Source organism: Ranitomeya imitator, chromosome 2 (assembly GCF_032444005.1).
Source record: "Ranitomeya imitator isolate aRanImi1 chromosome 2, aRanImi1.pri, whole genome shotgun sequence".
In the NCBI taxonomy this organism is placed as follows: Eukaryota; Metazoa; Chordata; class Amphibia; order Anura; family Dendrobatidae; genus Ranitomeya; species Ranitomeya imitator.
The window spans coordinates 800748929-800772935 of NC_091283.1; the positions used below are offsets into that span (position 1 = coordinate 800748929).

At 41.2% G+C, this 24007-nt stretch overlaps 1 protein-coding gene across 3 annotated transcripts in view; it reads right to left on the reverse strand.

Moving 5' to 3' along the window:
- Positions 1-14280, reverse strand: part of LOC138667796 (natural killer cells antigen CD94-like) — a 32616-nt gene extending 18336 nt beyond the window's left edge. For 2 of the 3 annotated variants that reach the window (XM_069755886.1, XM_069755888.1), the window contains exons 1-3: positions 13954-14078; positions 8035-8176; positions 5084-5194 (exon numbers count right to left, since the gene is read on the reverse strand). In XM_069755886.1, coding sequence (XP_069611987.1) covers positions 5084-5194; positions 8035-8125 — 202 coding nt within the window. In that variant the 5' untranslated portion in view covers positions 8126-8176; positions 13954-14078. Of the gene's footprint in view, positions 1-5083; positions 5195-8034; positions 8177-13953; positions 14079-14146 lie in introns of those variants that run through there. The other variant, XM_069755887.1, reaches the window with a different exon arrangement.
- Positions 14281-24007: the final 9727 nt, after the last annotated feature.

A 24007-nucleotide genomic window follows, 5' to 3' on the forward strand; every position in this document is an offset into this window, starting at 1 on the left:
AAATGCAAATAAATTTATATAATTTATACAATGTAATTTTCTGGATTTATTTTTGATATTCCATCTATCAATGTTGAAATTAACCTACCCTTAAAATTATAGACTGTTCATGTCCTTGTCAGAGGGTAAACTTGCAAAATTAGCAAGTGATCAAATACTTTTTTCCCTCACTGTATGTGTGAAACATGGCAAGGCTCAGCAGAGAAGGAACGATATTTGCCTTTTTGCAGATTATGGTAGAATACATTACAGGCAACATTTGCAGAGGTATCATGGTGCAGAAATCCCTAAAAGGTTAGCTCATTTTCCAAATTACACTCAAACAATTCATATATGGATGTATTGATTGTTTTTGCGCTCATCAGTGAAATTAGTGCACAGTAGATTTTGAAGTGAAAATTGCAAATATGCCATTTTAGTGCCTAACACATAGTGCTCAGTGGGAGCTTCTGGAGACACGCAATTCATAAATTAACCCCTATCTGACCTCGGACGGGATAGTACATCCGAGGTCAGATCCCCTGGTTTGATGCAGGGCTCCACGGTGAGCCCGCATCAAAGCCAGGACATGTCAGCTGTTTTGAACAGCTGACATGTGCACGTAATAGGCGCAGGCAGAATCGCGATCTGCCCGCACCTATTAACTAGTTAAATGCCGCTGTCAAACGCAGACAGCGGCATTTAACTACCGCTTCCGGCCGGGCGGCCGGAAATGACGTCATCGCCGACCCCCGTCACATGATCGGGGGTCGGCAATGCGTCAGGATGGTAACCATAGAGGTCCTAGAGACCTCTATGATTGCTGATCACCGGTGGCTGTGAGCGCAACCCTGTGGTCGGCGGTCACAGCACACCTCCATTTCTGCTACATAGCAGCGATCAGCAGATCGCTGCTATGTAGCAGAGGCGATCGGGTTGTGCCTGCTTCTAGCCTCCCATGGAGGCTATTGAAACATGGCAAAAGTTAAAAAGAAAGTTAAAAAAATGTGAAAAAAATAAAAAAATATAAAAGTTTAAATCACCCCCCCTTTAGCCCCAATCAACATAAATCAATAAAAAAAATCAAATCTACACATATTTGGTATCGCCACGCTCAGAATCGCCCAATCTATCAATAAAAATAAGCATTAACCTGATCGCTAAACGGCGTAGCGAGAAAATAATTCGAAACACCAGAATTACGTTTTTTAGGTCGCCGCGACATTGCATTAAAATGCAATAACGGGCGATCAAAAGAGTGTATCTGCACCAAAATGCTATCATTAAAAACGTCAGCGCGACACGCAAAAAATAAGCCCTCAACCGACCCCAGATCACGAAAAATGGAGACGCCGCGAGTATCGGAAAATGGCACAATTTTTTTTATTTATTTTTTTTAGCAAAGTTTGGAATTTTTTTTCACCACTTAGATAAAAAATAACCTAGTCATGTTAGGTGTCTATGAACTCGTACTGACCTGGAGAATCATAATGTCAGGTCAGTTTTAGCATTTAGTGAACCTAGCAAAAAAGCCAAACAAAAAACAAGTGTGGGATTGCACTTTTTTTGCAATTTCACCGCACTTGGAATTTTTTTCCCATTTTCTAGTACACGACATGCTAAAACCAATGATGTCGTTTAAAAGTACAACTCGTCCCGCAAAAAATAAGCCCTCACATGGCCAAATTGACGGAAAAAAAAAAGTTATGGCTCTGGGAAGGAGGGGAGTGAAACACGAACACGGAAAAACGAAAAATCCCAAGGTCATGAAGGGGTTAATTAAAAGGTTGTCCAGGACTCAACAATCGATAATCTATCTTAACATGAGATTTGTGGGGGTCAGACACCCCTGCTGATCAGCTTAATACTACTCTGGCAGTGGCCACAACTAAGAGGGACTGCTGTGTTCCGCGATTACACTGCTTAGTTCCAGCCACTCTTGGGGCAGTTTTCAACTGATCAGTGGGTGTAAAGGGTGTCAGACTTCCACTGATTTCATATGTCATATTGATGACCTATCCAATTTTTTGCAGGGTCAGGTAAAATTTTTATTGGTGCCATCTGTTTGTACAAAATATTTTGGATCGCTTTTTATTCCTATTTTTGGATGACAGAAATAGAAATAATCAGCAATAGAGACGAGAAAATTTATTCTAGTGGAAATTCAATTCTCAAATTTTGCAAAGAAAATCAGTATTCTTCATTATACAGATTTTTTTTTTCAATTTTTTTACAATTCAGCAAAATGGCAGCAAGATACTGTTAGGACTGGCGGAACGCACCCAGAAAGATGATATAGATGCGTTCGCAGTTCGAGGTCCACCGTGCAGGTGAAAACCCGCTGCTAGTAAATTGCAGACTATATGGCGGTACACTAAAGTAAACACACGTGGGTTCAACCTCACCCAGCGTGAAGGAAGCAATCCTGTTGCGTCACAGGACCGCGGTACCGCACCTAAAGCGCGAGCAAGCAGTCAGCGTACTTAACCCCAACTGGGATTGAAGTCCGATTAGACCCTTGCTGGCACTACACTGCAACTGGGTGTGTAAGAAAACTAATAAGAAATATATAAATGCATAGGAGTGCGAGCAATGCCGCACTGATGGACGCCACCAACCACACAGGCTTGTGTATGGAAAGCGCTAGGCAAGCGCACGGCGCCGTACAGGCGAACACAGCAAGAGGACGCTGTAATGTGTGTATCGTGCAGATGGTTAGTCGGGCGCTAGATAGCTACCAACATCCGCGAGCAGACAACAACTCTAGGGAGGGATATTTAGGAGCTTTCATCAATCGACATACATCCATCTACACACACATATATAATTATGAGACAATACTAGCGCATGGCCGTGCGGTCATGCGCAGTTTATATAGTTGCAGCACAGGAAGTGGCTACAGAACTTTTGCCCTTCCAAGACCTGCCAAGAGGACCAATGGGATGTGCCGCAGAGCCTGAGCACCTGACCCTCGATCTCCAATGGGAGATCTTGCCCTGGGCATGCTCAGTATGTGCAAACAAGGACTTAGTCCCAGAGAAGTCCGCTTGCTGCTGACCAGTACTGGCTTTAATGGCAGAAGCTGGAGAAGCAGCAGTAACTCTTAGAACAGAGTGAGATTGAGCAAGACGCTGGGACCGACGTCTTTGCTGAGCAGACTCCACTGCAGCTGGAACAGAATGGGAGACCGCAGTGGAGATGGCTCGAGATTCCCCCTGTGCAGAAGCGGGAACTCGACCTCTAAGGGTACCGTCACACTATACGATTTACCTACGATCACGACCAGCGATATGACCTGGCCGTGATCGTAGGTAAATCGTAGTGTGGTCGCTGGGAGTTGTCACACAGACAGCTCTCCAGCGACCAAGATGCCGAGGTCCCTGGGTAACCAGGGTAAACATCGGGTAACCAAGCGCAGGACCGCGCTTAGTTACCCGATGTTTACCCTGGTTACAAGCGTTAAACTAAAAAAAAACAAACAGCACATACTTACATTCTGGTGTCCGTCAGGTCCCTTGCAGTCTGCTTCCCGCACTCAGTGACTGCCGGCCGTAAAGTGAAAGTGAAAGCACAGCCGCTGTGCTCTGCTTTCACTTTACAGCCGGCAGTCACAGTGCGGGAAACAGACTGCAAGGGACCTGACGGACACCAGAATGTAAGTATGTGCTGTTTGTTTTTTTTTAGTTTAACGCTTGTAACCAGGGTAAACATCGGGTAACTAAGCGCGGTCCTGCGCTTAGTTACCCGATGTTTACCCTGGTTACAAGCAAACGCATCGCTAGATCGCTAGATCGGTGTCACACACACCGATCTAGCGATGACAGCGGGAGATCCAGCGATGAAAGAAAGTTCTAAACGATCTGCTACGACGTACGATTCTCAGCAGGATCCCTGATCGCTGCTGCGTGTCAGACACAGCGATATCGTAACGATATCGCTGGAACGTCACGAATCGTACCGTCGTAGCGATCGAAATGTTATAGTGTGACGGTACCCTAACAGATACAGCTTTATCTTGCTGAACTATGGAGGGATAGGCAAACAATTGAAAAAAAATAATACTCTCCTCACCACTCATCTGCTCTGTCATTGCTACAGCCCTCTGTCCAATCCTATGTCTCTTCTTTTACCCTTCGACTATTGCATGAATTTTCTCCAGTGTTTTCACTCAAGAATGGGTCTTCTGGGTTAGATGGGCTTCAGAGATCACAGTACCCCATGGTGTCATGGCGGCGGACATCATGACATCACAATATTACAATAGTGAGAAGTTTCCAAAAAAAATAATGTTTTGTTTTATTCATTCTTAGAAGACTTTTTCGATAGGAAAAAGACATCAATGTGGCAAATATAAGATCATAATTTAGTAGGCAGGCATTTAGTAGTTGTAGGGGGTTACAATATTGTGACGTACACAGGACTCACAGTGGTGCTACCTTAGGAGGTAACTATGCTTTTTTTAATAGACACATCAGGAACACTGAAATTTCCAAAGCTTTTTAAAATCCTCAAAAAAAATGAAGGAGTAGTAAGCATCTTAAAGAGAGGTAACATTAGGACCACAAAAGCATTAGGTGTGTGTGATGTGGCGCCACCAAAGAGGCACATAATTGGTTAAAAGGCACCATCGAAGGCCAATGAGGCATTCAAAGTGATAGTTGAAGAGGCACCAAAATGGATCAGTCAGAACTCCTGACCCGCCTCGTGGAAGCATCTGATATTTTAAAAGGTGTTTCCACAGAACCAGGGAGAATCCCTTGAATCCTACCACTGCCTATAAGTCTCTCTATTACATTTTGCCCTTTCTATAAGGAGAAATTTTACGTCTCAAATCCTCCAGCGTCAAGAATGAGATCAGAAAGGTATTTCCCTAAAATGGCTTTGGAAAAGGCTATCGTAAACTTCCAGAACAGAATCATGTCTTTAATGCTTAATAAATGATACATGCACAAAAATTGTTAAATTAAAAAGTAAAATTAATTAACATGTTTAATTTATTAAAATATATTTTCAATCAATTAAAACATTGTTAATTAGGTATTTATATTACAGCAAAAGCAAAAATTATGGCCAATAAGTCTTCTAATGTTAAAGTGTTTCTTACCAAGTACTCCAACTGTACAGCTGAGAAGAATTACCAGTATTAAGAGGAAAACTATGATTGTGCCTGTCCAAACATTACTTTGCTTCTTTTCAACGTGTTGCATTCTTGGATCTGTAACAAAATAAGACAGAAAACATTAAAATCATTTTTTTTGTCTTTTAGATAACTCAAAATATACCTTTATCGTTTTTTTCTTGAGGCAACACCACACCTTGTTTTGTACATGACCAAGGGCCAACTGAATAAATGATCTTTACACTACACCAAATAAACTTCTATAAATATGTTAAAAAATACTACATTCCAGAATTGGCTTTTTCAGTATAAGCATATTGTCTATTTTGTAGGCCTGTTGCTGATTTTTTAAGGATATTGATCACTACCTAGACATCCCCTTTTTAAATAAAGCAGTCCCCTTTATAAAATAAAAAGACAGTGTAATCGCAACTCTTGCTAAAGCTTTTTGAGCGTTGTCCGAGTCGCGCTTTCCGGAGCTCACATTACATTGTTATGCTATGTGAGCCCTGCAGCCACTGGTACGCAGTAGGACTCACATAGCATAACAATGTTATGTGGGCTCCAGGAAACCAGGCACCAACATCACTGGAATGCTACCGGTACGGGAGGTGAGTATATGGTGTTTTTATTTTTTGAGGTAAACTACTTTGTTTCAAAAGGGGTTATCCACTAACTGGACATCCCCTTTAACCAATTTTGCAACCAATTTTACACTGCACCAATTCCTAAATATATATATATTGCTTTGATATACAGCTCCTAAGAACACTTATGTATTCCCATGGTTACAGTCTACAAGCATTGTGTGCATTCTGAACTTGCAGTCATGTGCTTCTCACTCAGTACCTCCTATTTTTTCTAGCCTACATATAGTAGATGGGAGGTAGTGTAATAATATTGCACCCAACCACAGCCTGTGGAAATCTCGGCAGCACAAAAGTCTGACAGGGGTTTACCCCAACATATGGGGTATGAGCATACTCAGGACAAATTGGACAACAACTTTTGAAGTCCAATTTCTCCTGTTAACATTGGGAAAATACAAAACCGGGGGCTAAAAAATAATTTTTGTGGAAAAAAAAAAGATTTTTTTATTTTTATGGCTCTGCGTTATAAACTGTTGTGAAACAATTGGGGGTTCAAAGTTCTCACAACACATCTAGATAAGTTCCTTGGGGGGTCTAGTTTCCAATATGGGGTCACTTGTGGGGGGTTTCTACTGTTTAGGTACATCAGGGGCTCTGCAAATGCAACATGACGACGGCAGACCATTCCATCTAAGTCTGCATTCCAAACGGCGCTCTTTCCCTTCCGAGCTCTGCCATGCGGCCAAATGGTGGTTCCCCCCACATATGGGGTATCAGCGTACTCAGGACAAATTGGACAACAACTTTTGGGGGTCCAATTTCTCCTGTTTCCCTTGGGAAAATACAAAACCGGGTGCAAAAAGTTCATTTTTGGGAAAAAAATATGATTTTTTTATTTTTTCGGCTCTACATTATAAACTTCTGTGAAGCACTTGGTGGGTCAAAGTGCTCACCACACATCTAGATAAGTTCCTTAGGGGGTCTACTTTCTGAAATGCTTTCACTTGTTGGGGGTTTCAATGTTTAGGCACATCAGGGGCTCTCCAACCACAATATGGCGTCTCATCTCAATTCCAGTCAATTTTGCATTGAAAAGTCAAACGGCGCTCCTTCCCTTCCGAGCTCTCCCATCCGCCCAAACAGTGGTTTACCCTCACATATTGGGTATCAGCATACTCAGGACAAATTGTACAACAACTTTTGGGGTCCAATTTCTCCTGTTACCCTTGGAAAAATAAAACAAATTGGAACTGAAGTAAATTTTTTGTGAAAAAAAGTTAAATGTTCATTTTTATTTAAACATTCCAAAAATTCCTGTGAAACACCTGAAGGGTTTATAAACTTCTTGAATGTGGTTTTGAGCACCTTGAGTGGTGCAGTTTTTAGAATGGTGTCACACTTGGTTATTTTCTATCATATAGACCCCTCAAAATGACTTCAAATGTGATGTGGTCCCTAAATAAAAATGGTGTTGTAAAAATGAGAAATTGATGGTTTTAACCCTTATAACTCTGTAACAAAAAAAAATTTTGTTTCCACAATTGTGCTGATGTAAAGTAGACATGTGGGAAATGTTACTTATTAAGTATTTTGTGTGACATATCTCTGTGATTTAAGGGCATAAAAATTCAAAGTTGGAAAATTGTGAAATTTTCTAAATTATCGCCAAATTTCATTTTTTTCACAAATAAACTCAAATAATATCAAATAAATTTTACCAATATCATGAAGTACAATATGTCACAAGAAAACAATGTCAGAATCATCAGGATCCTTTGAAGCGTTCCAGAGTTATAACCTTATAAAAGGACAGTGGTCAGAATTGTAAAAATTGGCCCGTCATTAACGTGCAAACCACCCTTGGGGGTTAAGGGGTTAAAGGGGTTTTCCGGTTTGTGGAAAATGCCTTTTCCCTTGCTCAGTTTCTTTGAAAGAAAACAAAGTGCGTTTATGTATTCTTTGCTGGTCCAGCAGTGGTTCACTTTTCCTTCCAATGTTTGTTAATGTCTGCAGCACTGATATCCCCTTCAACAGTGATGCAGCCAATCAGTGAACTCAGCAGCTCTGCCCAAGTTGATGACATGACCCGGTCAGACCTGCTGTGGTCACTGATTGGCTGCAGGGCTGTCACAGTCATGACCTATGGCTGCAGACAAAAAAGACAAAGTAGCAGGACAGAGTCTCAGCACAGGACCTGGGGAGGGTGGGTAAAGGACAGTTTTTTTAAAATCTAACTGAAGCTTGAGAACAATGATTTCCTGAAATCAGAAAATGACTTTGTGCTCCCATTATAGCTACTTAAACATAAAAACAATAAACTCCATACAGTAGTTAATATGAACTTACCAGTTGCTTCTATTCCATTAGTAATATCCAACTGTGAATGACTGGATTCCAAGGGAAGATTTAGAAGAGCATATTCAACATGACCTTCCATACTTTTGATTAATTTTAATTCATTTTAAATAGTAGTCTTTTCATATATTTGCTGGAAAAATAAAACATTAAAATTAGAAAAGTGGAAAGTCCATTCAATGATTGGAACAGTTTAAATTTGAGGCTCACGTTGCGCACCCTAATCCAAAATAGTCAAATGATAATCTATAGCATTATAATATTATTAATATTACTATTATTATTAATATTAATATAATTAGTATAATTAGTAATATGATAATAACAATAAAAGTAGTACTAGAGATGAGCAAATTTATTTGAGCGGAATTGAATTCTTCTTGAAGCGTAGAAAGATTTCTATTCTCCGGAATATACGTAATTCCAGTGATGCACTGTATTAACTTCTGTTTCCTGGTAGTGTGATGATGATATGTAATGCACTCGATTATCCAAAAAAACAAGGAGGCCAATAGGCTATTGATAACCTTTACCTGTGGCATACAAACACAGGTAAATCCAGGCAAACGATGATTCAACAGAGATTCCATTGAAATGCAGCAAGCACAGTTTTTTCCAGTATAGTGATGCAGATACATAAATGGTGGAGCGAGTCCTGAGTACAATCTTCTGCTTATATACACAGTCTCTCATACAACTACCTGCAGCTGAGGCTGTGGTCTCTCATGTACAGGAGCTCGGAGTTTGCCTACCTGCTCCTCCAGCTTTCAGGCAAAGCCACTACATGTGCCCACACAAGATGTCTCCTTCTCTTTAGGCACTAAGCTCAGGACCTGGTCATGTGGTCTAACCCTCTGACCTTACTGCCATTTAGCTGAACTACAGAGGGTGTGCAAAAGGTTGAAAAAAAATACTTACCTCACCTGTCCTACTTACCTCACCTGTCCCGCTGCTGTCCGGTCCTATGTGCCTCTTCTTTTCTCTTTCCCCTGTCGCCCGCATCCTCTTCTGCCAGCCTTACTCTATGTATAGCCTTCCAGCAGAAGAAACCTCTGATTTCACTACTGAGGAGCTGAGGACGATGCATACAATAAAGCAGTCTGAAGAGGACACGATGCGATGGTTTAAGAAAGGAAACAGAGGATTATTAGCCCTATTACTAATAACACTATTAATAGTATAAAGCAAATTATTTAACTTATCCCTTTATAGATCTGCATATTTTTAAGTTTTTCACTTTTGCTGTTTCCTCCCCTACTTCCAGCAGTTTAGGAATTGTTTTAATTATTTTTTTTTTTATCCATTCATCATGTGGAAAAGCAATATGACAACTTTGTTTTTTGGATCAATTACAGCTATACCAGACGTACATAGGTTTTATGCTGTATGTTTTGCTACCGTTGCACACTAAAAACTACTTTTTACAAAATATAATTTGTATTTGCATCACCATACTTTGAAAGGCATATATATATATATATATATATATATATATATAATTTTTCACATCATTGTCATATCAGTGCTTGTTTCCTTGAGGATCGAGCTGCAGTTTTGAAATAGATAATTTACTTTAATTTAATGAAAAACAGGAAAAATATTGCAAGTGGGGTGAAATGGTGAAAAAAAACTATTCTGGCATTGCTTTTTTTCTTTTGGGGGGGTGAGAGGGAGGGAGACTTTATTTTTATGGCGTAAATTGTGTGGTAAAAATGTCCTGGAAATATGATTTTCCAGGTCAATATAATCAAATAAATAACAAATGTCTAAGGTTATTTTTTATATTTTAGTGAATTAAATAAAAACAAGAGTGTTTTTGGAGACCCTTAACTTTTTTTTTCTGACCTTGCAGCTGAGTAAGGACTTGTTTTTTTATTGTTTTGGGTAAATATTTTTTTTCAAGATTGCCTGGCAATCAAAACCCAGTAATTGTTGTATGTTGATTTTTCTGCTTTAGCTTTCACTATTCCAATTAAATAATTTTATATCTTAATAGACTTTTCCAGACACGACAATACCAAATTAGCTTTTGTTTTTTTAATTTCTATTTTTATTTCTTTATTTTTGAATGGGGAAAAGGTAGGTGATTTAAACTATAAATATAAAATATACAATATATATATATATATATATATATATATATATATATATATATATATATTTCATATTACACCCTCAAACTATTTGGCAAGTGTTCAGGAAATGATACATTGTTTTTTCTAATTATTTTAAGAATATAAATCTGAAAATTGTGACGTGCATTTGTATTCAGCCCCCTGTAGTCTGATATGAAATGTGAAATGTGAAATGAGTATTGGGGTACTGAGCAGTGTGGTCTTTATTAGCGACGAGCTAGTATACTTATTGCTCTGGTTTTCCCGTGCACGCTCGGGTGGTCTCCCGAGAATTTGTAACTGCTCAGGGATTTAGTTTTCATTGTTTCAGCTGCATGATTTACAGCTGATAGACAGCTTGAATATCTGTGGGGATTTCCTAGCAACCAGGCAACCCCCACATGTACTCAGGCTGGCTAATAGCTGTAAATCATGCAGCTGCCGCAAGACAAATACTCGGCGATCACCCGTGCTTGCTCAGGAAAACCTGAGCAACGAGTATACTCGCTCATCACTAGTCTTTATCTATTATGGCTTATGGTGGGTATAGGCTTAGTCTGCGTTGATTCTACCAAGTGTGAGTTCTTCTTCAGGGTGATATTTCACTTATTTGAGATTTATTTTACTTATCCATTGATATGGCTGTTTATGCAATGCTTTAGGACTCTATGGTATTTATGGACCATTTCTATTGTTTAGTCTCCTTATAAATGCTTGGTCTCTATAACTAATGTTTGTTAGAGTATTTCCCTATACCCTCATTATTTCAATGTACTGATGGATTTGTACTTATTTTAAAGCTATTTATTTTTGACCACACCGCCTAATTTTTTTTCATCTTGGTTTTATGAAGTATTTTTTAAATGTTTTATTCTTTTGTATTTGTGTACTATTTTTTGTTAATTAATACAATGTTGTTATATTTTGGATATTGTTTCCTTGGTATTTCAATTAATTAATTTTGATGAGGTAATTAAGGGTTTATGCTATGTTTGTTTGGCACCCCCAATATTAAGTTATTTACAATATAGTGATTTTGAATTAGGATCTGACTTTGCAATTTTGATTAATAATTATTCAATGACGCAGTGCAGATCTGAGTTTTTCTTTTCAGCTGTATTCAGAGTGAGAGAAAAAAAATTGCAGCATACTTCAATTTCACTCCGAAATCGGATGGTTGCGAGAAAAAAAATTAAATGCCATGTGGACCATCAGTACGGCATCTGACTTTTACGGATACATTACAACTTTTGTAACAGGAAACTACAAATAGTCCTGTAAAAGATTCATAGCTGCGGAGTAAAAAAAAAAATGATTGTACACGGAAAGCACGGAAGTGAGAAAAAATCTGCGATTATTTTTCTCATGCCGGTTCGAAGTAAGAAAGCAATTGCGGTATGCTGAAAGTGCACTTGATGATCCGATCACGCACACCGATACAAGTCTATGGATGTGAGTGAAACATCAGCCAACATCTGCAGGCTCAGAAAATGGAGAAGATATTAAAGGGGAAACCTGTCACCAGGAATAGCGCTGTTAACCTGCTGATATGCGGTTAATCTGCAAGCTAACAGTGTTATTATGCTGCCCGGCGCCTGCATGTAGCTGAATGCAGAGGGGTGAAAATTAACTTTATTTTCCCCATCATCATTCGCTATTCAGTCACTGCTCTGAGTATACATAGCGGCCGCTGTAACTGCGCACCCAGCCCTCACTGACAGCCGGCCGCAATCTAGTGCCAGTGTCAGTTAGAGCTGGGGGTGCGGTTAAAATTGGAGAAGATGAGCCAATGATTTTGAAATGAATGCAAATATATATGCAGTAAATAGAATAAATAGTATAGAATTTTTAAAATAAAATGGTGGTACGTCTTATATTCCGCTTTTACGGTAGCATATCAGGGTGAGGTATCTGGGGTGGAGTCCAAGGAGGCAGAGTCACTGCTGCAGGAAAGTGGTGGTGATGGGAGGAATGTGGGAATGCTGGGGGTCCCGGTCTGGGAGGAAGGGGTGTTCGGTAGTGTGCTTCAGCGGTGGGCTCAGACAATGTCAGGAGATCCTGCACTTCCCATCTTTTTCACTGTGGTGGACATTGGGAAAATAGCAATAATATCATCCCACTCCTACCACCGCCACCAGCTTCCTGGTGACCCTGCCTCCTGGGGCCCTGCTCCAGGGCAGCCACCCACGCCAGAAATCTACACAAGGATTATAACCCCCATTTTCCCCCAAATTATACATATGTGTGTATAAAAATATAAAATAAAAATTACAATACACTTCTCTATTGTAATTGCATTGTTTATATGAATATGAGTAATACAGCGCAATACATATAAAGTAAGTCTGAACTTACTGTATATACTCGAGTATAAGCCGACCCGAGTATAAGCCGACCGCTCTAATTTTGCCATAAAAAACTGGGAAAACTTAATGACTCGAGTATAAGCCTAGGGTGGGAAATGCAGCAGCTACCGGTAAATGTCAAAAGTAAAAATAGATACCAATAAAAGTAAAATGAATTGAGACATCACTAGGTTAAGTGTTTTTGAATATCCATATTGAATCAGGAGCCCATATAATGATCCATAAAGTTTATGATGGGCCCCATAAGATGCTCTATATTAAAATATGCCCCATATAATCCTGCATAATGGTTAATAATGGCCCCATAAGATGCTCCATAGACACATTTGCCCAATATAATGCTGCACAAATGTTGATTATGGCCCCACAAGATGCTCCATCTAGTGCTGCACAAACATTAATTATGGCCCCATACAGACACTTGCCCCATATAGTGCTGCACAAATGTTGATTATGGCCCTATAAAGACACTTGCCCCATATAGTGCTGCACAAACGTTATGGTCCTATAAGATGCTCCATACAGACATTTGCCCCATTATAGTGCTGCACAAACGTTATGGCCCCATAAGATGCTCTATACAGACACTTGCCCCATTATTCCATACGTTCAGGCAGAGGGCATGCACTAACCACGCCACCATGCCATCTGACCTGAGCGTCACTGCAGAAGACGCTGAAGACAGAGCGGCGGCTTGAACGGGGAACAGGTGAATATCACGCAGCGCTGCGCTTCCCTCCCCACTATACTCACCTGCTCCTGGCGCTGTGCAGTCACTGCTTCCCCGGCGCTGCTGCTTCTTCCTCTACTGAGAGGTCACCATTACCGCTCATTACAGTAATGAATATTCGGCTCCACCCTTATGGGAGGTGGAACCGCATATTCATTACTGTAATGAGTGGTACCATGTGACCGCTCAGTACAGGAAGAAGCTGCCGGCGCCGGGAAAAAGACGTGCAGGGACCATGCCAGGAGCAGGTGAGTATAATTAGACAGCCCACCGCTCCCCCTCCCCTGCCGACCCCTGGGTATGACTCGAGTAGAAGCTGAGAGGGGGACTTTCAGCCCAAAAAATGGGCTGAAAATCTCGGATTATACTCGAGTATATACGGTATCTTAATTTTTAGAAAATGGAGAAATTGCAAAAAAAAAAAAATAGGTCTTGTCATTTCTGGTTGAAATATTTGAATACAATCCATTATACATGGTCTTCATTTGTATCGCATTTATTGCAAAACCGTTGACTCATTTTCTCCGGCTTTGCAATAGGAAATGCTGGACATTAACAAGAACTGACATTAGAATGAAATTTTTTGTCAACAGCATGCAAATATCCTAAACACATGAATGTTTAAAAATCATAGAAAACAAATATTACAGGCATCATAGACAGTTAACAAGCTTCTATCCCAGGTCCCCATGACACTTACCTTTATAAATTCTAAAATAAATTGATGAAATTGCAGTTCTATGAAAAATGGTTAGGTTGCCAGAATGACCATCAGAAAAGCTGTCAGACTAGGACTTAGTCTTTTAACACCTTATGGTTATAAACTCATCTAGAACATAATTGGTGTGCATAAAGCAAGCAGCCACATTCCGGGTTATTTTTTCAGCACTTACCGATGTCACTGCTTCCTCTCTATTGGTATACAATTTCTTTCTTATTTCCTTTTTAAGATGCTATATTAACACATAGAGAAGTTTGTAAAGTTTTTCACAGCTTGTGGTCAGGGACATGTCAATAAAGGATGCAGATGTAGACTGAAGGGGCACATAGATCTCTCTGTAACAAGAGAATAGGAGCCACTAGATTTGGCATTTAATCAAGAGCTTTGAAGTTACACCTCTGCTTCTATAACTTAAAAAATTATCAAAAAGGCTAACACCTAAAACGTTCACACAAGTGTATAAATTGAACAAGTGTAATGCGAGAAAACATTGCATTGCATTCTGATCAATGTTATTCAATGAGCTCTAATTGGACTGAGAAAAAATTGCAGCATGCTGCGAGTGGATGCGAGAATTGGATCGCAGTCACTAATGCAAGTCAATGGGCGTAAGAAAAATGGACAATGTGCGCACCTTCAAATTTTTATGCACACATCTCAAAGAAACCACATAATTTCATTAGCCAAGTACAGTAAACTTACAGCCAGAATGGTCGGAATAGAGAGATAGAATAGATAGATAAAGTTGTGTGAAAAAGAGTTTGCCCCCTTCCTGATTTCCTATTCTTTTGTATGCTTCTCACACTTAAATGTTTCATATTACAAAACAAATTTAAATATTAAAAATAGATATCACAAGTAATCACCAATCCAGCTGTGGTTATATATTATCAGGCTGGTAAGGTCCCTGGTTATAGGACGCTTCCCAGTCTAAAAATACAAGCCCAGAGCCACCCCACAATTGGAGCATTACATTAGATGCAATAATTCTGGCCACACAGTGCTCCATACTGTATAATGGCCACACATGATGCTCAATACTGTAAAATGGCCACAAATGATGCTCCATACTGTATAATGGCCACACAGTGCTCCATACTGTATAATGGCCACACATGATGTTCAATACTGTAAAACGGCCACACATGATGCTCCATACTGTATAATGGCCACACACAGTTCTCCATACTGTATAATAATCCCACATGATGCTAAATAGTGTATAATGGCCATACATGATGCTCAATTCTGTATAATGGCCACACATGATGCTCTATACTGTATAATTGCCACACATGATGATTCATACTGTATAATGGCCACATATGATGCACCATACTGTATAATGGCCACACATGATGCTCCATACTGTATAATGACCCCACATGATGCTCAATACTGTATAATGCCCCCTTCCAATCTTGTATGCATGGCTCATCTCTCCCCCATCCTGTATGCATAGCTCATATCCCCCCTCCTATATGCATGGCTCATCTTCCTCCCATCCCATATGCATGGCTCATATTCCGCCCCTCCTGTATGCATGGCTCATCTCCCTCCCATCCCATATGCATGGCTCATATTCCGCCCCTCCTGTATGCATGGCTCATCTCCCTCCCATCCCATATGCATGGCTCATATTGCCCCCCACCTGTGTGCATGGATCATATTCCCCCTTCTGTATGCATGGCTCATCCCCCTCCCATTCTACATGCATGGCTCATATTCCCCCCGCCTGTATGCATGGCTCATATTCCCCTCCTGTATGCCTGGCTCATATTCCCCCTCCTCCTGTATGCATGGCTCATATCCCCCCTCCTGTATGCATGGCTCATATTCCCCCCTCCTTTTTGCATGGCTCATATTCCCCCCTCCTCCTACATGCATGGCTCATAATCCCCCCTCCTGTTTGCATGGCTCATATTCCATTCCACCTGTATGCATGGCTCATATTCCCCCCTCCTGTATGCATGGCTCATATTCCCCCCCTCCTGTTTGCATGGCTCATATTCTCCCCTCCTGTATGTATGGCTCATATTCCCCCCTCCTGTATGCATGGCTCATATTCCACCCCCCTGTATGCATGGCTCATATTCCCCCCCTCCTGTTTGCATGGCTCATATTCTCCCCTCCTGTATGCATGGCTCATATTCCCCCCTCCTGTATGCATGGCTCATATTCCACCCCCCTGTATGCATGGCTCATATTCCCCCCCTCCTGTATGCATGGCTCATATTCCCCCCTCCTGTTTGCATGGCTCATATTCCCCTTTGGCCCCCCCTGTATGCATGGCTCATCTCTCAACCCCCCGACTCCCGCTCCTGCTCCATCTTGCATGGCTTAGCTTACCGTCCTCCTTCATCCCCCCTGTCCCCTGTCCCCTCGTCCCTCATACACACCTTTCCAACACACTGCTGCCATGCCGAACATTCCTCTAGCTCTCTCCCCACTCCCGGCGCTGCGCCTTCTTCCTGCGTGAGCGGTCATGTGGTACCGCTCATGAAGGTCATGAATATGCCCATATTCATGACCTTCATGAGCGGTACCACATGACCGCTCACTCAGGACGATCTGAGACGAGACCAGGCATCGCTGGAGCAGGGTGAGTATGACGTCTTCAAGGAGGGTGGGTGGGAGGCAGGAGGCGGGTGGCTGGGGGGGCGGATGGGGCTGGAGGGCAGTCGGTCGGGAGGTGACCCCGGACTTAAATAAAAAACCTTGCTCAGAAGCCGCCCCCCGCTTTGTCCCGCCCTAGGCACGTGCCCACAAGTGCCTAGTGGCAAATACGGCCCTGTCTATTTATACATACAGTGGGGAAAATAAGTATTTGATACAAGACAATTTTGCAAGTTTTCCTACCTACAAAGAATGGAGAAGTCTGTAATTTTTATTGTAGGTAAACTTCAACTGTGAGAGACAGAATCCAAAGAAAAATCCAGAAAATCACATTGCATGATTTTTAAATAATGAATTAGTATTTTATTGCAAGAACTAAGTATTTGATACAATGGAAAAACAGATCCTTTGTTTGCAATTACAGAGGTCAGACATTTCCTGTAGTTCTTGACCAAGTTTTCACAAACTGCAGCAGGGATTTTGGTCACTGGGCAACATTGAGTTAAGGCTCCTTCCAAAGATTTTCTATTAAGTTCAGGTCTGGAGACTGGCTAGGCCACTCCAGGATCTTGATATGCTTCTTATGGAGCCACTCCTTAGTTGCCCTGACTGTGTGTTTCAAGTTATTGCCATGCTGGAAGACCCAGCCATGACCCATATTCAATGCTCTTACTGAAGGAAGGAGGTTGTTGGCCAAAATCTCGCGATACATGACCCCATCCATCCTCCCTTCAATACGGTGCAGTTTTCCTGCCCCCTTTGCAAAAAAGCACCCCATGAGGATTACTTTATCCTGGGTGCACTACTCTACATTTATCTACATTGAATCTCCTGTGCCAAGTGTTTGCCCATTCAGTCATCTTGTACAGATTGTTTTGTAATATTGTGCTGTTAAGGTCAGATTTTAATATCCTACATAGTTTGGTGTCATCAGCAAAAACTGACACTTTACTCTCTGTCCCATCCACAAGGTCATTAATAAAGAGAATTAAAATAATTGGTCCTAGTACAGATACCTGAGGCCCCCACTGCTGACTACCCCATTTAGAGAATGTATAATTTACAATGACTCTTTTTTTCCTGCCTTTTAGCCAGTTCCTTACCCAACTGCATGTAGATTTCCCTAGTCCCTGCTTCTGTAGCTTCAGTATAAGGCCGGCTTCACACTCAGCGTATGAAAATACGGTCCGTATATTACGGCCGTAATACGCTGAAAAGTCCCGAAAATAGTGGTCCGTAGCTCCTCTGTAGGCAGGGTGTTTCAGCGTTTTTTGCGCATGGCATCCTCCGTATATAATCCGTATGTCATCCGTACTGCGTGTTTTTATCACAGGCTTGCAAAACCGACATACAAGGATATACAAGGGATCCATGTGTTAAAAAAAAAAATAATAAAAAAAAAATATATATATATACTGTCTATATATATATATATATATATATATATATATATATATATGTCAGTAGACACATATATGTATATATATTAATATTTCATCCAGCGCGATGTAGCAGAAAGCCGGTAATTCAATTACCGGCTTTTGCTCTCTCCTTCCTAAAACCCGATATGATATGAGACCTGGTTTACATACAGTAAACCATCTCATATCACCATTTTTTTTTGCATATTCCACACTACTAATGTCAGTAGTGTGTCTATGCAAAATATATAATCTATATATATAATTGTCTAAGGGTTTTTCCGTCTGTCTGTCTGTCTGTCTGTCTGTCCTGGAAATCCTGTGTCTCTCATTGGTCGAGGCCGCCAGGAATCGACCAATCAGCGATGGGCACAGTATTGACGTACAAATCCCGTGTCTGATTGGTCGAGGCCACCAGGCCTCGACCAATCAGCGACGGGCACAGCGACGATGATGTCATAAAGGACGTAGACATCCCACGTCTGATTGGTCGAGGCCGCCAGGCCTCGACCAATTAGCAATGGGCACAGTATCGACGTAGATATCATAACGGTTGCCATGGCGACGAAGATGTCATAAAGGTTGCCTCGACCAATCAGCGACGGGCACAGTCTGCCGTGAATTCTGGAATGATCATTGTCCATATACTACGGGGACATGCATATTCTAGAATACCCGATGCGTTAGAATCGGGCCACAATCTAGTATATATATATTAATATATATATATATATATACAGTGGGGCAAAAAAGTATTTAGTCAGTCAGCAATAGTGCAAGTTCCACCACTTAAAAAGATGAGAGGCGTCTGTAATTTACATCATAGGTAGACCTCAACTATGGGAGACAAACTGAGAAAAAAAAATCCAGAAAATCACATTGTCTGTTTTTTTAACAATTTATTTGCATATTATGGTGGAAAATAAGTATTTGGTCAGAAACAAACAATCAAGATTTCTGGCTCTCACAGACCTGTAACTTCTTCTTTAAGAGTCTCCTCTTTCCTCCACTCATTACCTGTAGTAATGGCACCTGTTTAAACTTGTTATCAGTATAAAAAGACACCTGTGCACACCCTCAAACAGTCTGACTCCAAACTCCACTATGGTGAAGACCAAAGAGCTGTCAAAGGACACCAGAAACAAAATTGTAGCCCTGCACCAGGCTGGGAAGACTGAATCTGCAATAGCCAACCAGCTTGGAGTGAAGAAATCAACAGTGGGAGCAATAATTAGAAAATGGAAGACATACAAGACCACTGATAATCTCCCTCGATCTGGGGCTCCACGCAAAATCCCACCCCGTGGGGTCAGAATGATCACAAGAACGATGAGCAAAAATCCCAGAACCACGCGGGGGGACCTAGTGAATGAACTGCAGAGAGCTGGGACCAATGTAACAAGGCCTACCATAAGTAACACACTACGCCACCATGGACTCAGATCCTGCAGTGCCAGACGTGTCCCACTGCTTAAGCCAGTACATGTCCGGGCCCGTCTGAAGTTTGCTAGAGAGCATTTGGATGATCCAGAGGAGTTTTGGGAGAATGTCCTATGGTCTGATGAAACCAAACTGGAACTATTTGGTAGAAACACAACTTGTCGTGTTTGGAGGAAAAAGAATACTGAGATGCATCCATCAAACACCATACCTACTGTAAAGCATGGTGGTGAAAACATCATGCTTTGGGGCTGTTTCTCTGCAAAGGGGCCAGGACGACTGATCCGGGTACATGAAAGAATGAATGGGGCCATGTATCGTGAGATTTTGAGTGCAAACCTCCTTCCATCAGCAAGGCATTGAAGATGAAACGTGGCTGGGTCTTTCAACATGACAATGATCCAAAGCACACCGCCAGGGCAACGAAGGAGTGGCTTAGTAAGAAGCATTTCAAGGTCCTGGAGTGGCCTAGCCAGTCTCCAGATTTCAACCCTATAGAAAACCTTTGGAAGGAGTTGAAAGTCCGTGTTGCCAAGCGAAAAGCCAAAAACATCACTGCTCTAGAGGAGATCTGCATGGAGGAATGGGCCAACATACCAACAACAGTGTGTGGCAACCTTGTGAAGGCTTACAGAAAACGTTTGGCCTCTGTCATTGCCAACAAAGGATATATTACAAAGTATTGAGATGAAATTTTGTTTCTGACCAAATACTTATTTTCCACCATAATATGCAAATAAATTGTTAAAAAACAGACAATGTGATTTTCTGGATTTTTTTTTCTCAGTTTGTCTCCCATAGTTGAGGTCTACCTATGATGTAAATTACAGACGCCTCTCATCTTTTTAAGTGGTGGAACTTGCACTATTGCTGACTGACTAAATACTTTTTTGCCCCACTGTATATATATGTGTCTCACTGACATATATATATATATACCTATTCTATGTGTACACATTTATTCTACCTATTCTACTGGAAGCTGTCAGTGTGATTTTACTGTACACCGCAATGAATTGCCGGCTTTTCTCTCTAACACCGCTGCGTATTTCTCGCAAGTCACACTGCTGGTCCGTGTGTTATCCGTATTTTGGGGGCTTCCATAGACTTTCATTGACATTTAATTTGCGCAATACGGTGACAAACGCAGCATGCTGCGATTTTCTATGGCCGTAGAAAGCCGTATAATACTGATCAGTTTAATACGGCAGATAGGAGCAGGGGCATAGAGAATAATTGTGCCGTATGTTTTGCGAGTTTTACAGACGTAGTTTCTGCGCTCTTACGTCCGTAAAACTCGCAAGTGTGAAGCCGGCCTAAGACTGTTAGGTGGTACAGTATCAAATGCCTTTGCATAGTCCGGAGAAATCACATCAGCCGCTTTATCAACATCTAGATTTTCAGTTACTTTCTCTTATATACCAAATGACTGGAAGTGAGCGTCTGCAGTGAGAATTAAATTTAATTTTCTCCCTATAGCCACTTCCTCATTGAGCCTGCTGATTACCAATATATTTGCAGGTAAATAGAGTTTCAGGTGTCAGGGACCTTTTAGGCTGTGTTCCCACAATAAATTTTTGGCAAGTTTTTGACACTGCGTATTTTACTGCATGAAAACTGCAGCTTCTTAAAGTTCCAGCAAAGTGGATGGGATTTATAAATATCTCCGCCCACTGTGTTTCATTTTTACTCAGCTTTAACTGACCTGTGGTGCGTGTTCAAAATCTGCAATGTCAATTTTTCTTGCGCAGATTTTTATTTACAGACTAGCTGAAGAGCCCGGCGTTGCCTGGGCATAGTAAATATCTGTGGTTAGTTACGTCTCTTATTTTCCCATCATGCCTCTCATTTTCTCCCTTACACCTCTCATTTTCTCCCTTACACCTCTCATTTTCCCCCTCACTCCTCTTATTTCCCCCTCACTCCTCTCATTCCCCCCTCACTCCTCTCATTCCACCCTAACACTTGTCAATTCGACCTCACATCTGTCATTTTCCGATCAGTCCACTATTTTCCCTCACTCCTCTCATTTTGCACTCACACCTTTTCATTTTCACCTCAGTATATACATGTTTGTCATCTCCCTTATATATAGTATACACCTGTATGTTATCTCCTGTATATAGTATACACCTGTATGCCATCTCCCCTGTAAATTGTATATACCTGCTGTATGTCATCTCCTCCTGTATATTGTATATACCCATGTGTCATCTCCTCTATTATATACCTGTATGTCATCTCTTCTGTATATACTATATACCTGTATGTCATCTCCTCCTATATATGGTATATACCTGTATATCATCTTCTGTATATAGTATATACCTGTATGTCATCTCCCCTGTATATAGTATCTACCTGCTGTATGTCATCTCCTCTATATACCTATGTCATCTCCTCTTTTATACAGTATATACCTGTATGTCATCTCCTCCTGTATATAGTATATACGTGTGTCATCTCCTCCTGTATATATTATGTACATGTAAGTCATCTCCTCCTGTATTAAGTATATACCTGTGTATCATCTGCTCCCGTATATAGTATATACCTGTGTGTCATCTCCTCCAGTATATAGTATATACCTGTATGTCATCTCCTCCTGTATATAGTATATACCTGTGTGTCATCTCCACTGTATATAGAATATACCTATGTGTGTCATCGCCCCTGTATATAGTATGTACCTGTATGTCATCTCCCCTGTATATATTATATACCAGGTTGTCATCTCCTCCTGTATATAGTATATACCTGTGTGTCATGTCCTCCTGTATATAGTATATACCTGTATGTCATCTTCTCCTGTATATAGAATATACCTGTGTGTCATGTCCCCTGTATATAGTATATATGTGTGTGTCATCTCCTCCTGTATATAGTATATACCTGTGTGTCATCTGCTCCTGGATATAGTATATACCTGTGTGTCATCTGCTCCTGTATATAGTATATACCTGTGTGTCATCTCCTCCTGTATATAGTATATACCTGTGTGTTATCTCCTCCTGTATATAGTATGTACCTGTGTGTAATCTCCTGTATATAGTATATATCTGTGTGTCATCTCCTCCTGTATTAGACCGCATTCACACATTATTTGGTCAGTATTTTTACCTCAGTATTTGTAAGCTAAATTGGCAGTCTGATAAATCCCCAGCCAACAGGAAGCCCTCCCCCATGGCAGTATATATTAGCTCACACATACACATAATAGACAGGTCATGTGACTGACAGCTGCCGTATTTCCTATATGGTACATTTGTTGCTCTTGTAGTTTGTCTGCTTATTAATCAGATTTTTATTTTTGAAGGATAATACCAGACTTGTGTGTGTTTTAGGGTGAGTTTCATGTGTCAAGTTGTGTGTGTTGAGTTGCATGTGGCGACATGCATGTAGCGACTTTTGTGAGATGAGTTTTGTGTGGTGACATGCATGTAGCAACTTTTTGTGTGTCGAGTTGCATGTGACAGGTTAGTGTAGCAAGTTGTGTGCAGCAAGTTTTGCGGATGGCGAGTTTTGCGCATGGCGAGTTTTATGTGTGATGCGTTTTGAGTATGTGCAAGTTTTGTGTGAGGCAGCTTTCGCATGTGTTGCAACTTTTGTGCATGTGGCAATTTTTCCGCGTGTGCAAGTTTTGCGTGTGGCGAGTTTTCCATGAGGTGAGTTTAGGACGTGTGGTGAGTTTTGCGTGAGCCTAGTTTTGCATGTGGCGAGTTTTGCGCGTGGCGAGTTTTGAGCGGCGACTTTTGTGTTTCGACTTTTATGTGGCGAGGTTGGAGTATGTGTGGTGAAATGTGTGCTGAGGCTGCTATATGTGTTCAAGCACGTGGTAGTTTGTGGCGCCTTTTGTGTGTGTGTTCATATCCTCGTGTGTGGTAAGTATCCCATGTCGGGGGCCCCACCTTAGCAACTGTATGGTATATATTCTTTGGCGCCATCGCTCTCACTCTTTAAGTCCCCCTTGTTCACATCTGGCAGCTGTCAATTTGCCTCCAACACTTTTCCTTTCACTTTTTCCCCATTATGTAGATAGGGGCAAAATTGTTTGGTGAATTGGAAAGGGCGGGGTTAAAATTTCACCTCACAACATAGCCTATGACGCTCTCAGAGTCCAGACGTGTGACTGTGCAAAATTTTGTTGCTGTAGCTGCGACACCTGCAACACTTTTCCTTTCACTTTTTCCCCATTATGTAGATAAGGGCAAAATTGTTTAGTGAATTGGAACGCGCGGGGTTAAAATTTCACCTCACAACATAGCCTATGACGCTCTCGGGGTCCAGATGTGTGACTGTGCAAAATTTTGTGGCTGTAGCTGCGACGGTGCAGATGCCAATCCCGGACATACATACATACATACACACACACATTCAGCTTTATATATTAGATGTAGCAGAAATGCATCTTGTGGTTCTTGTGAAAGAACTACCCAAAGGCACACCCTGAAGCACAGTCAGTTACTATGATGAGGAACATGTTTGTGCTTCAGGGCGGCTTGTGGTCAGGTTTTTCCTTGGTTTCTCTGGCTTAGAGCAAGAAGATAAGACTGCCT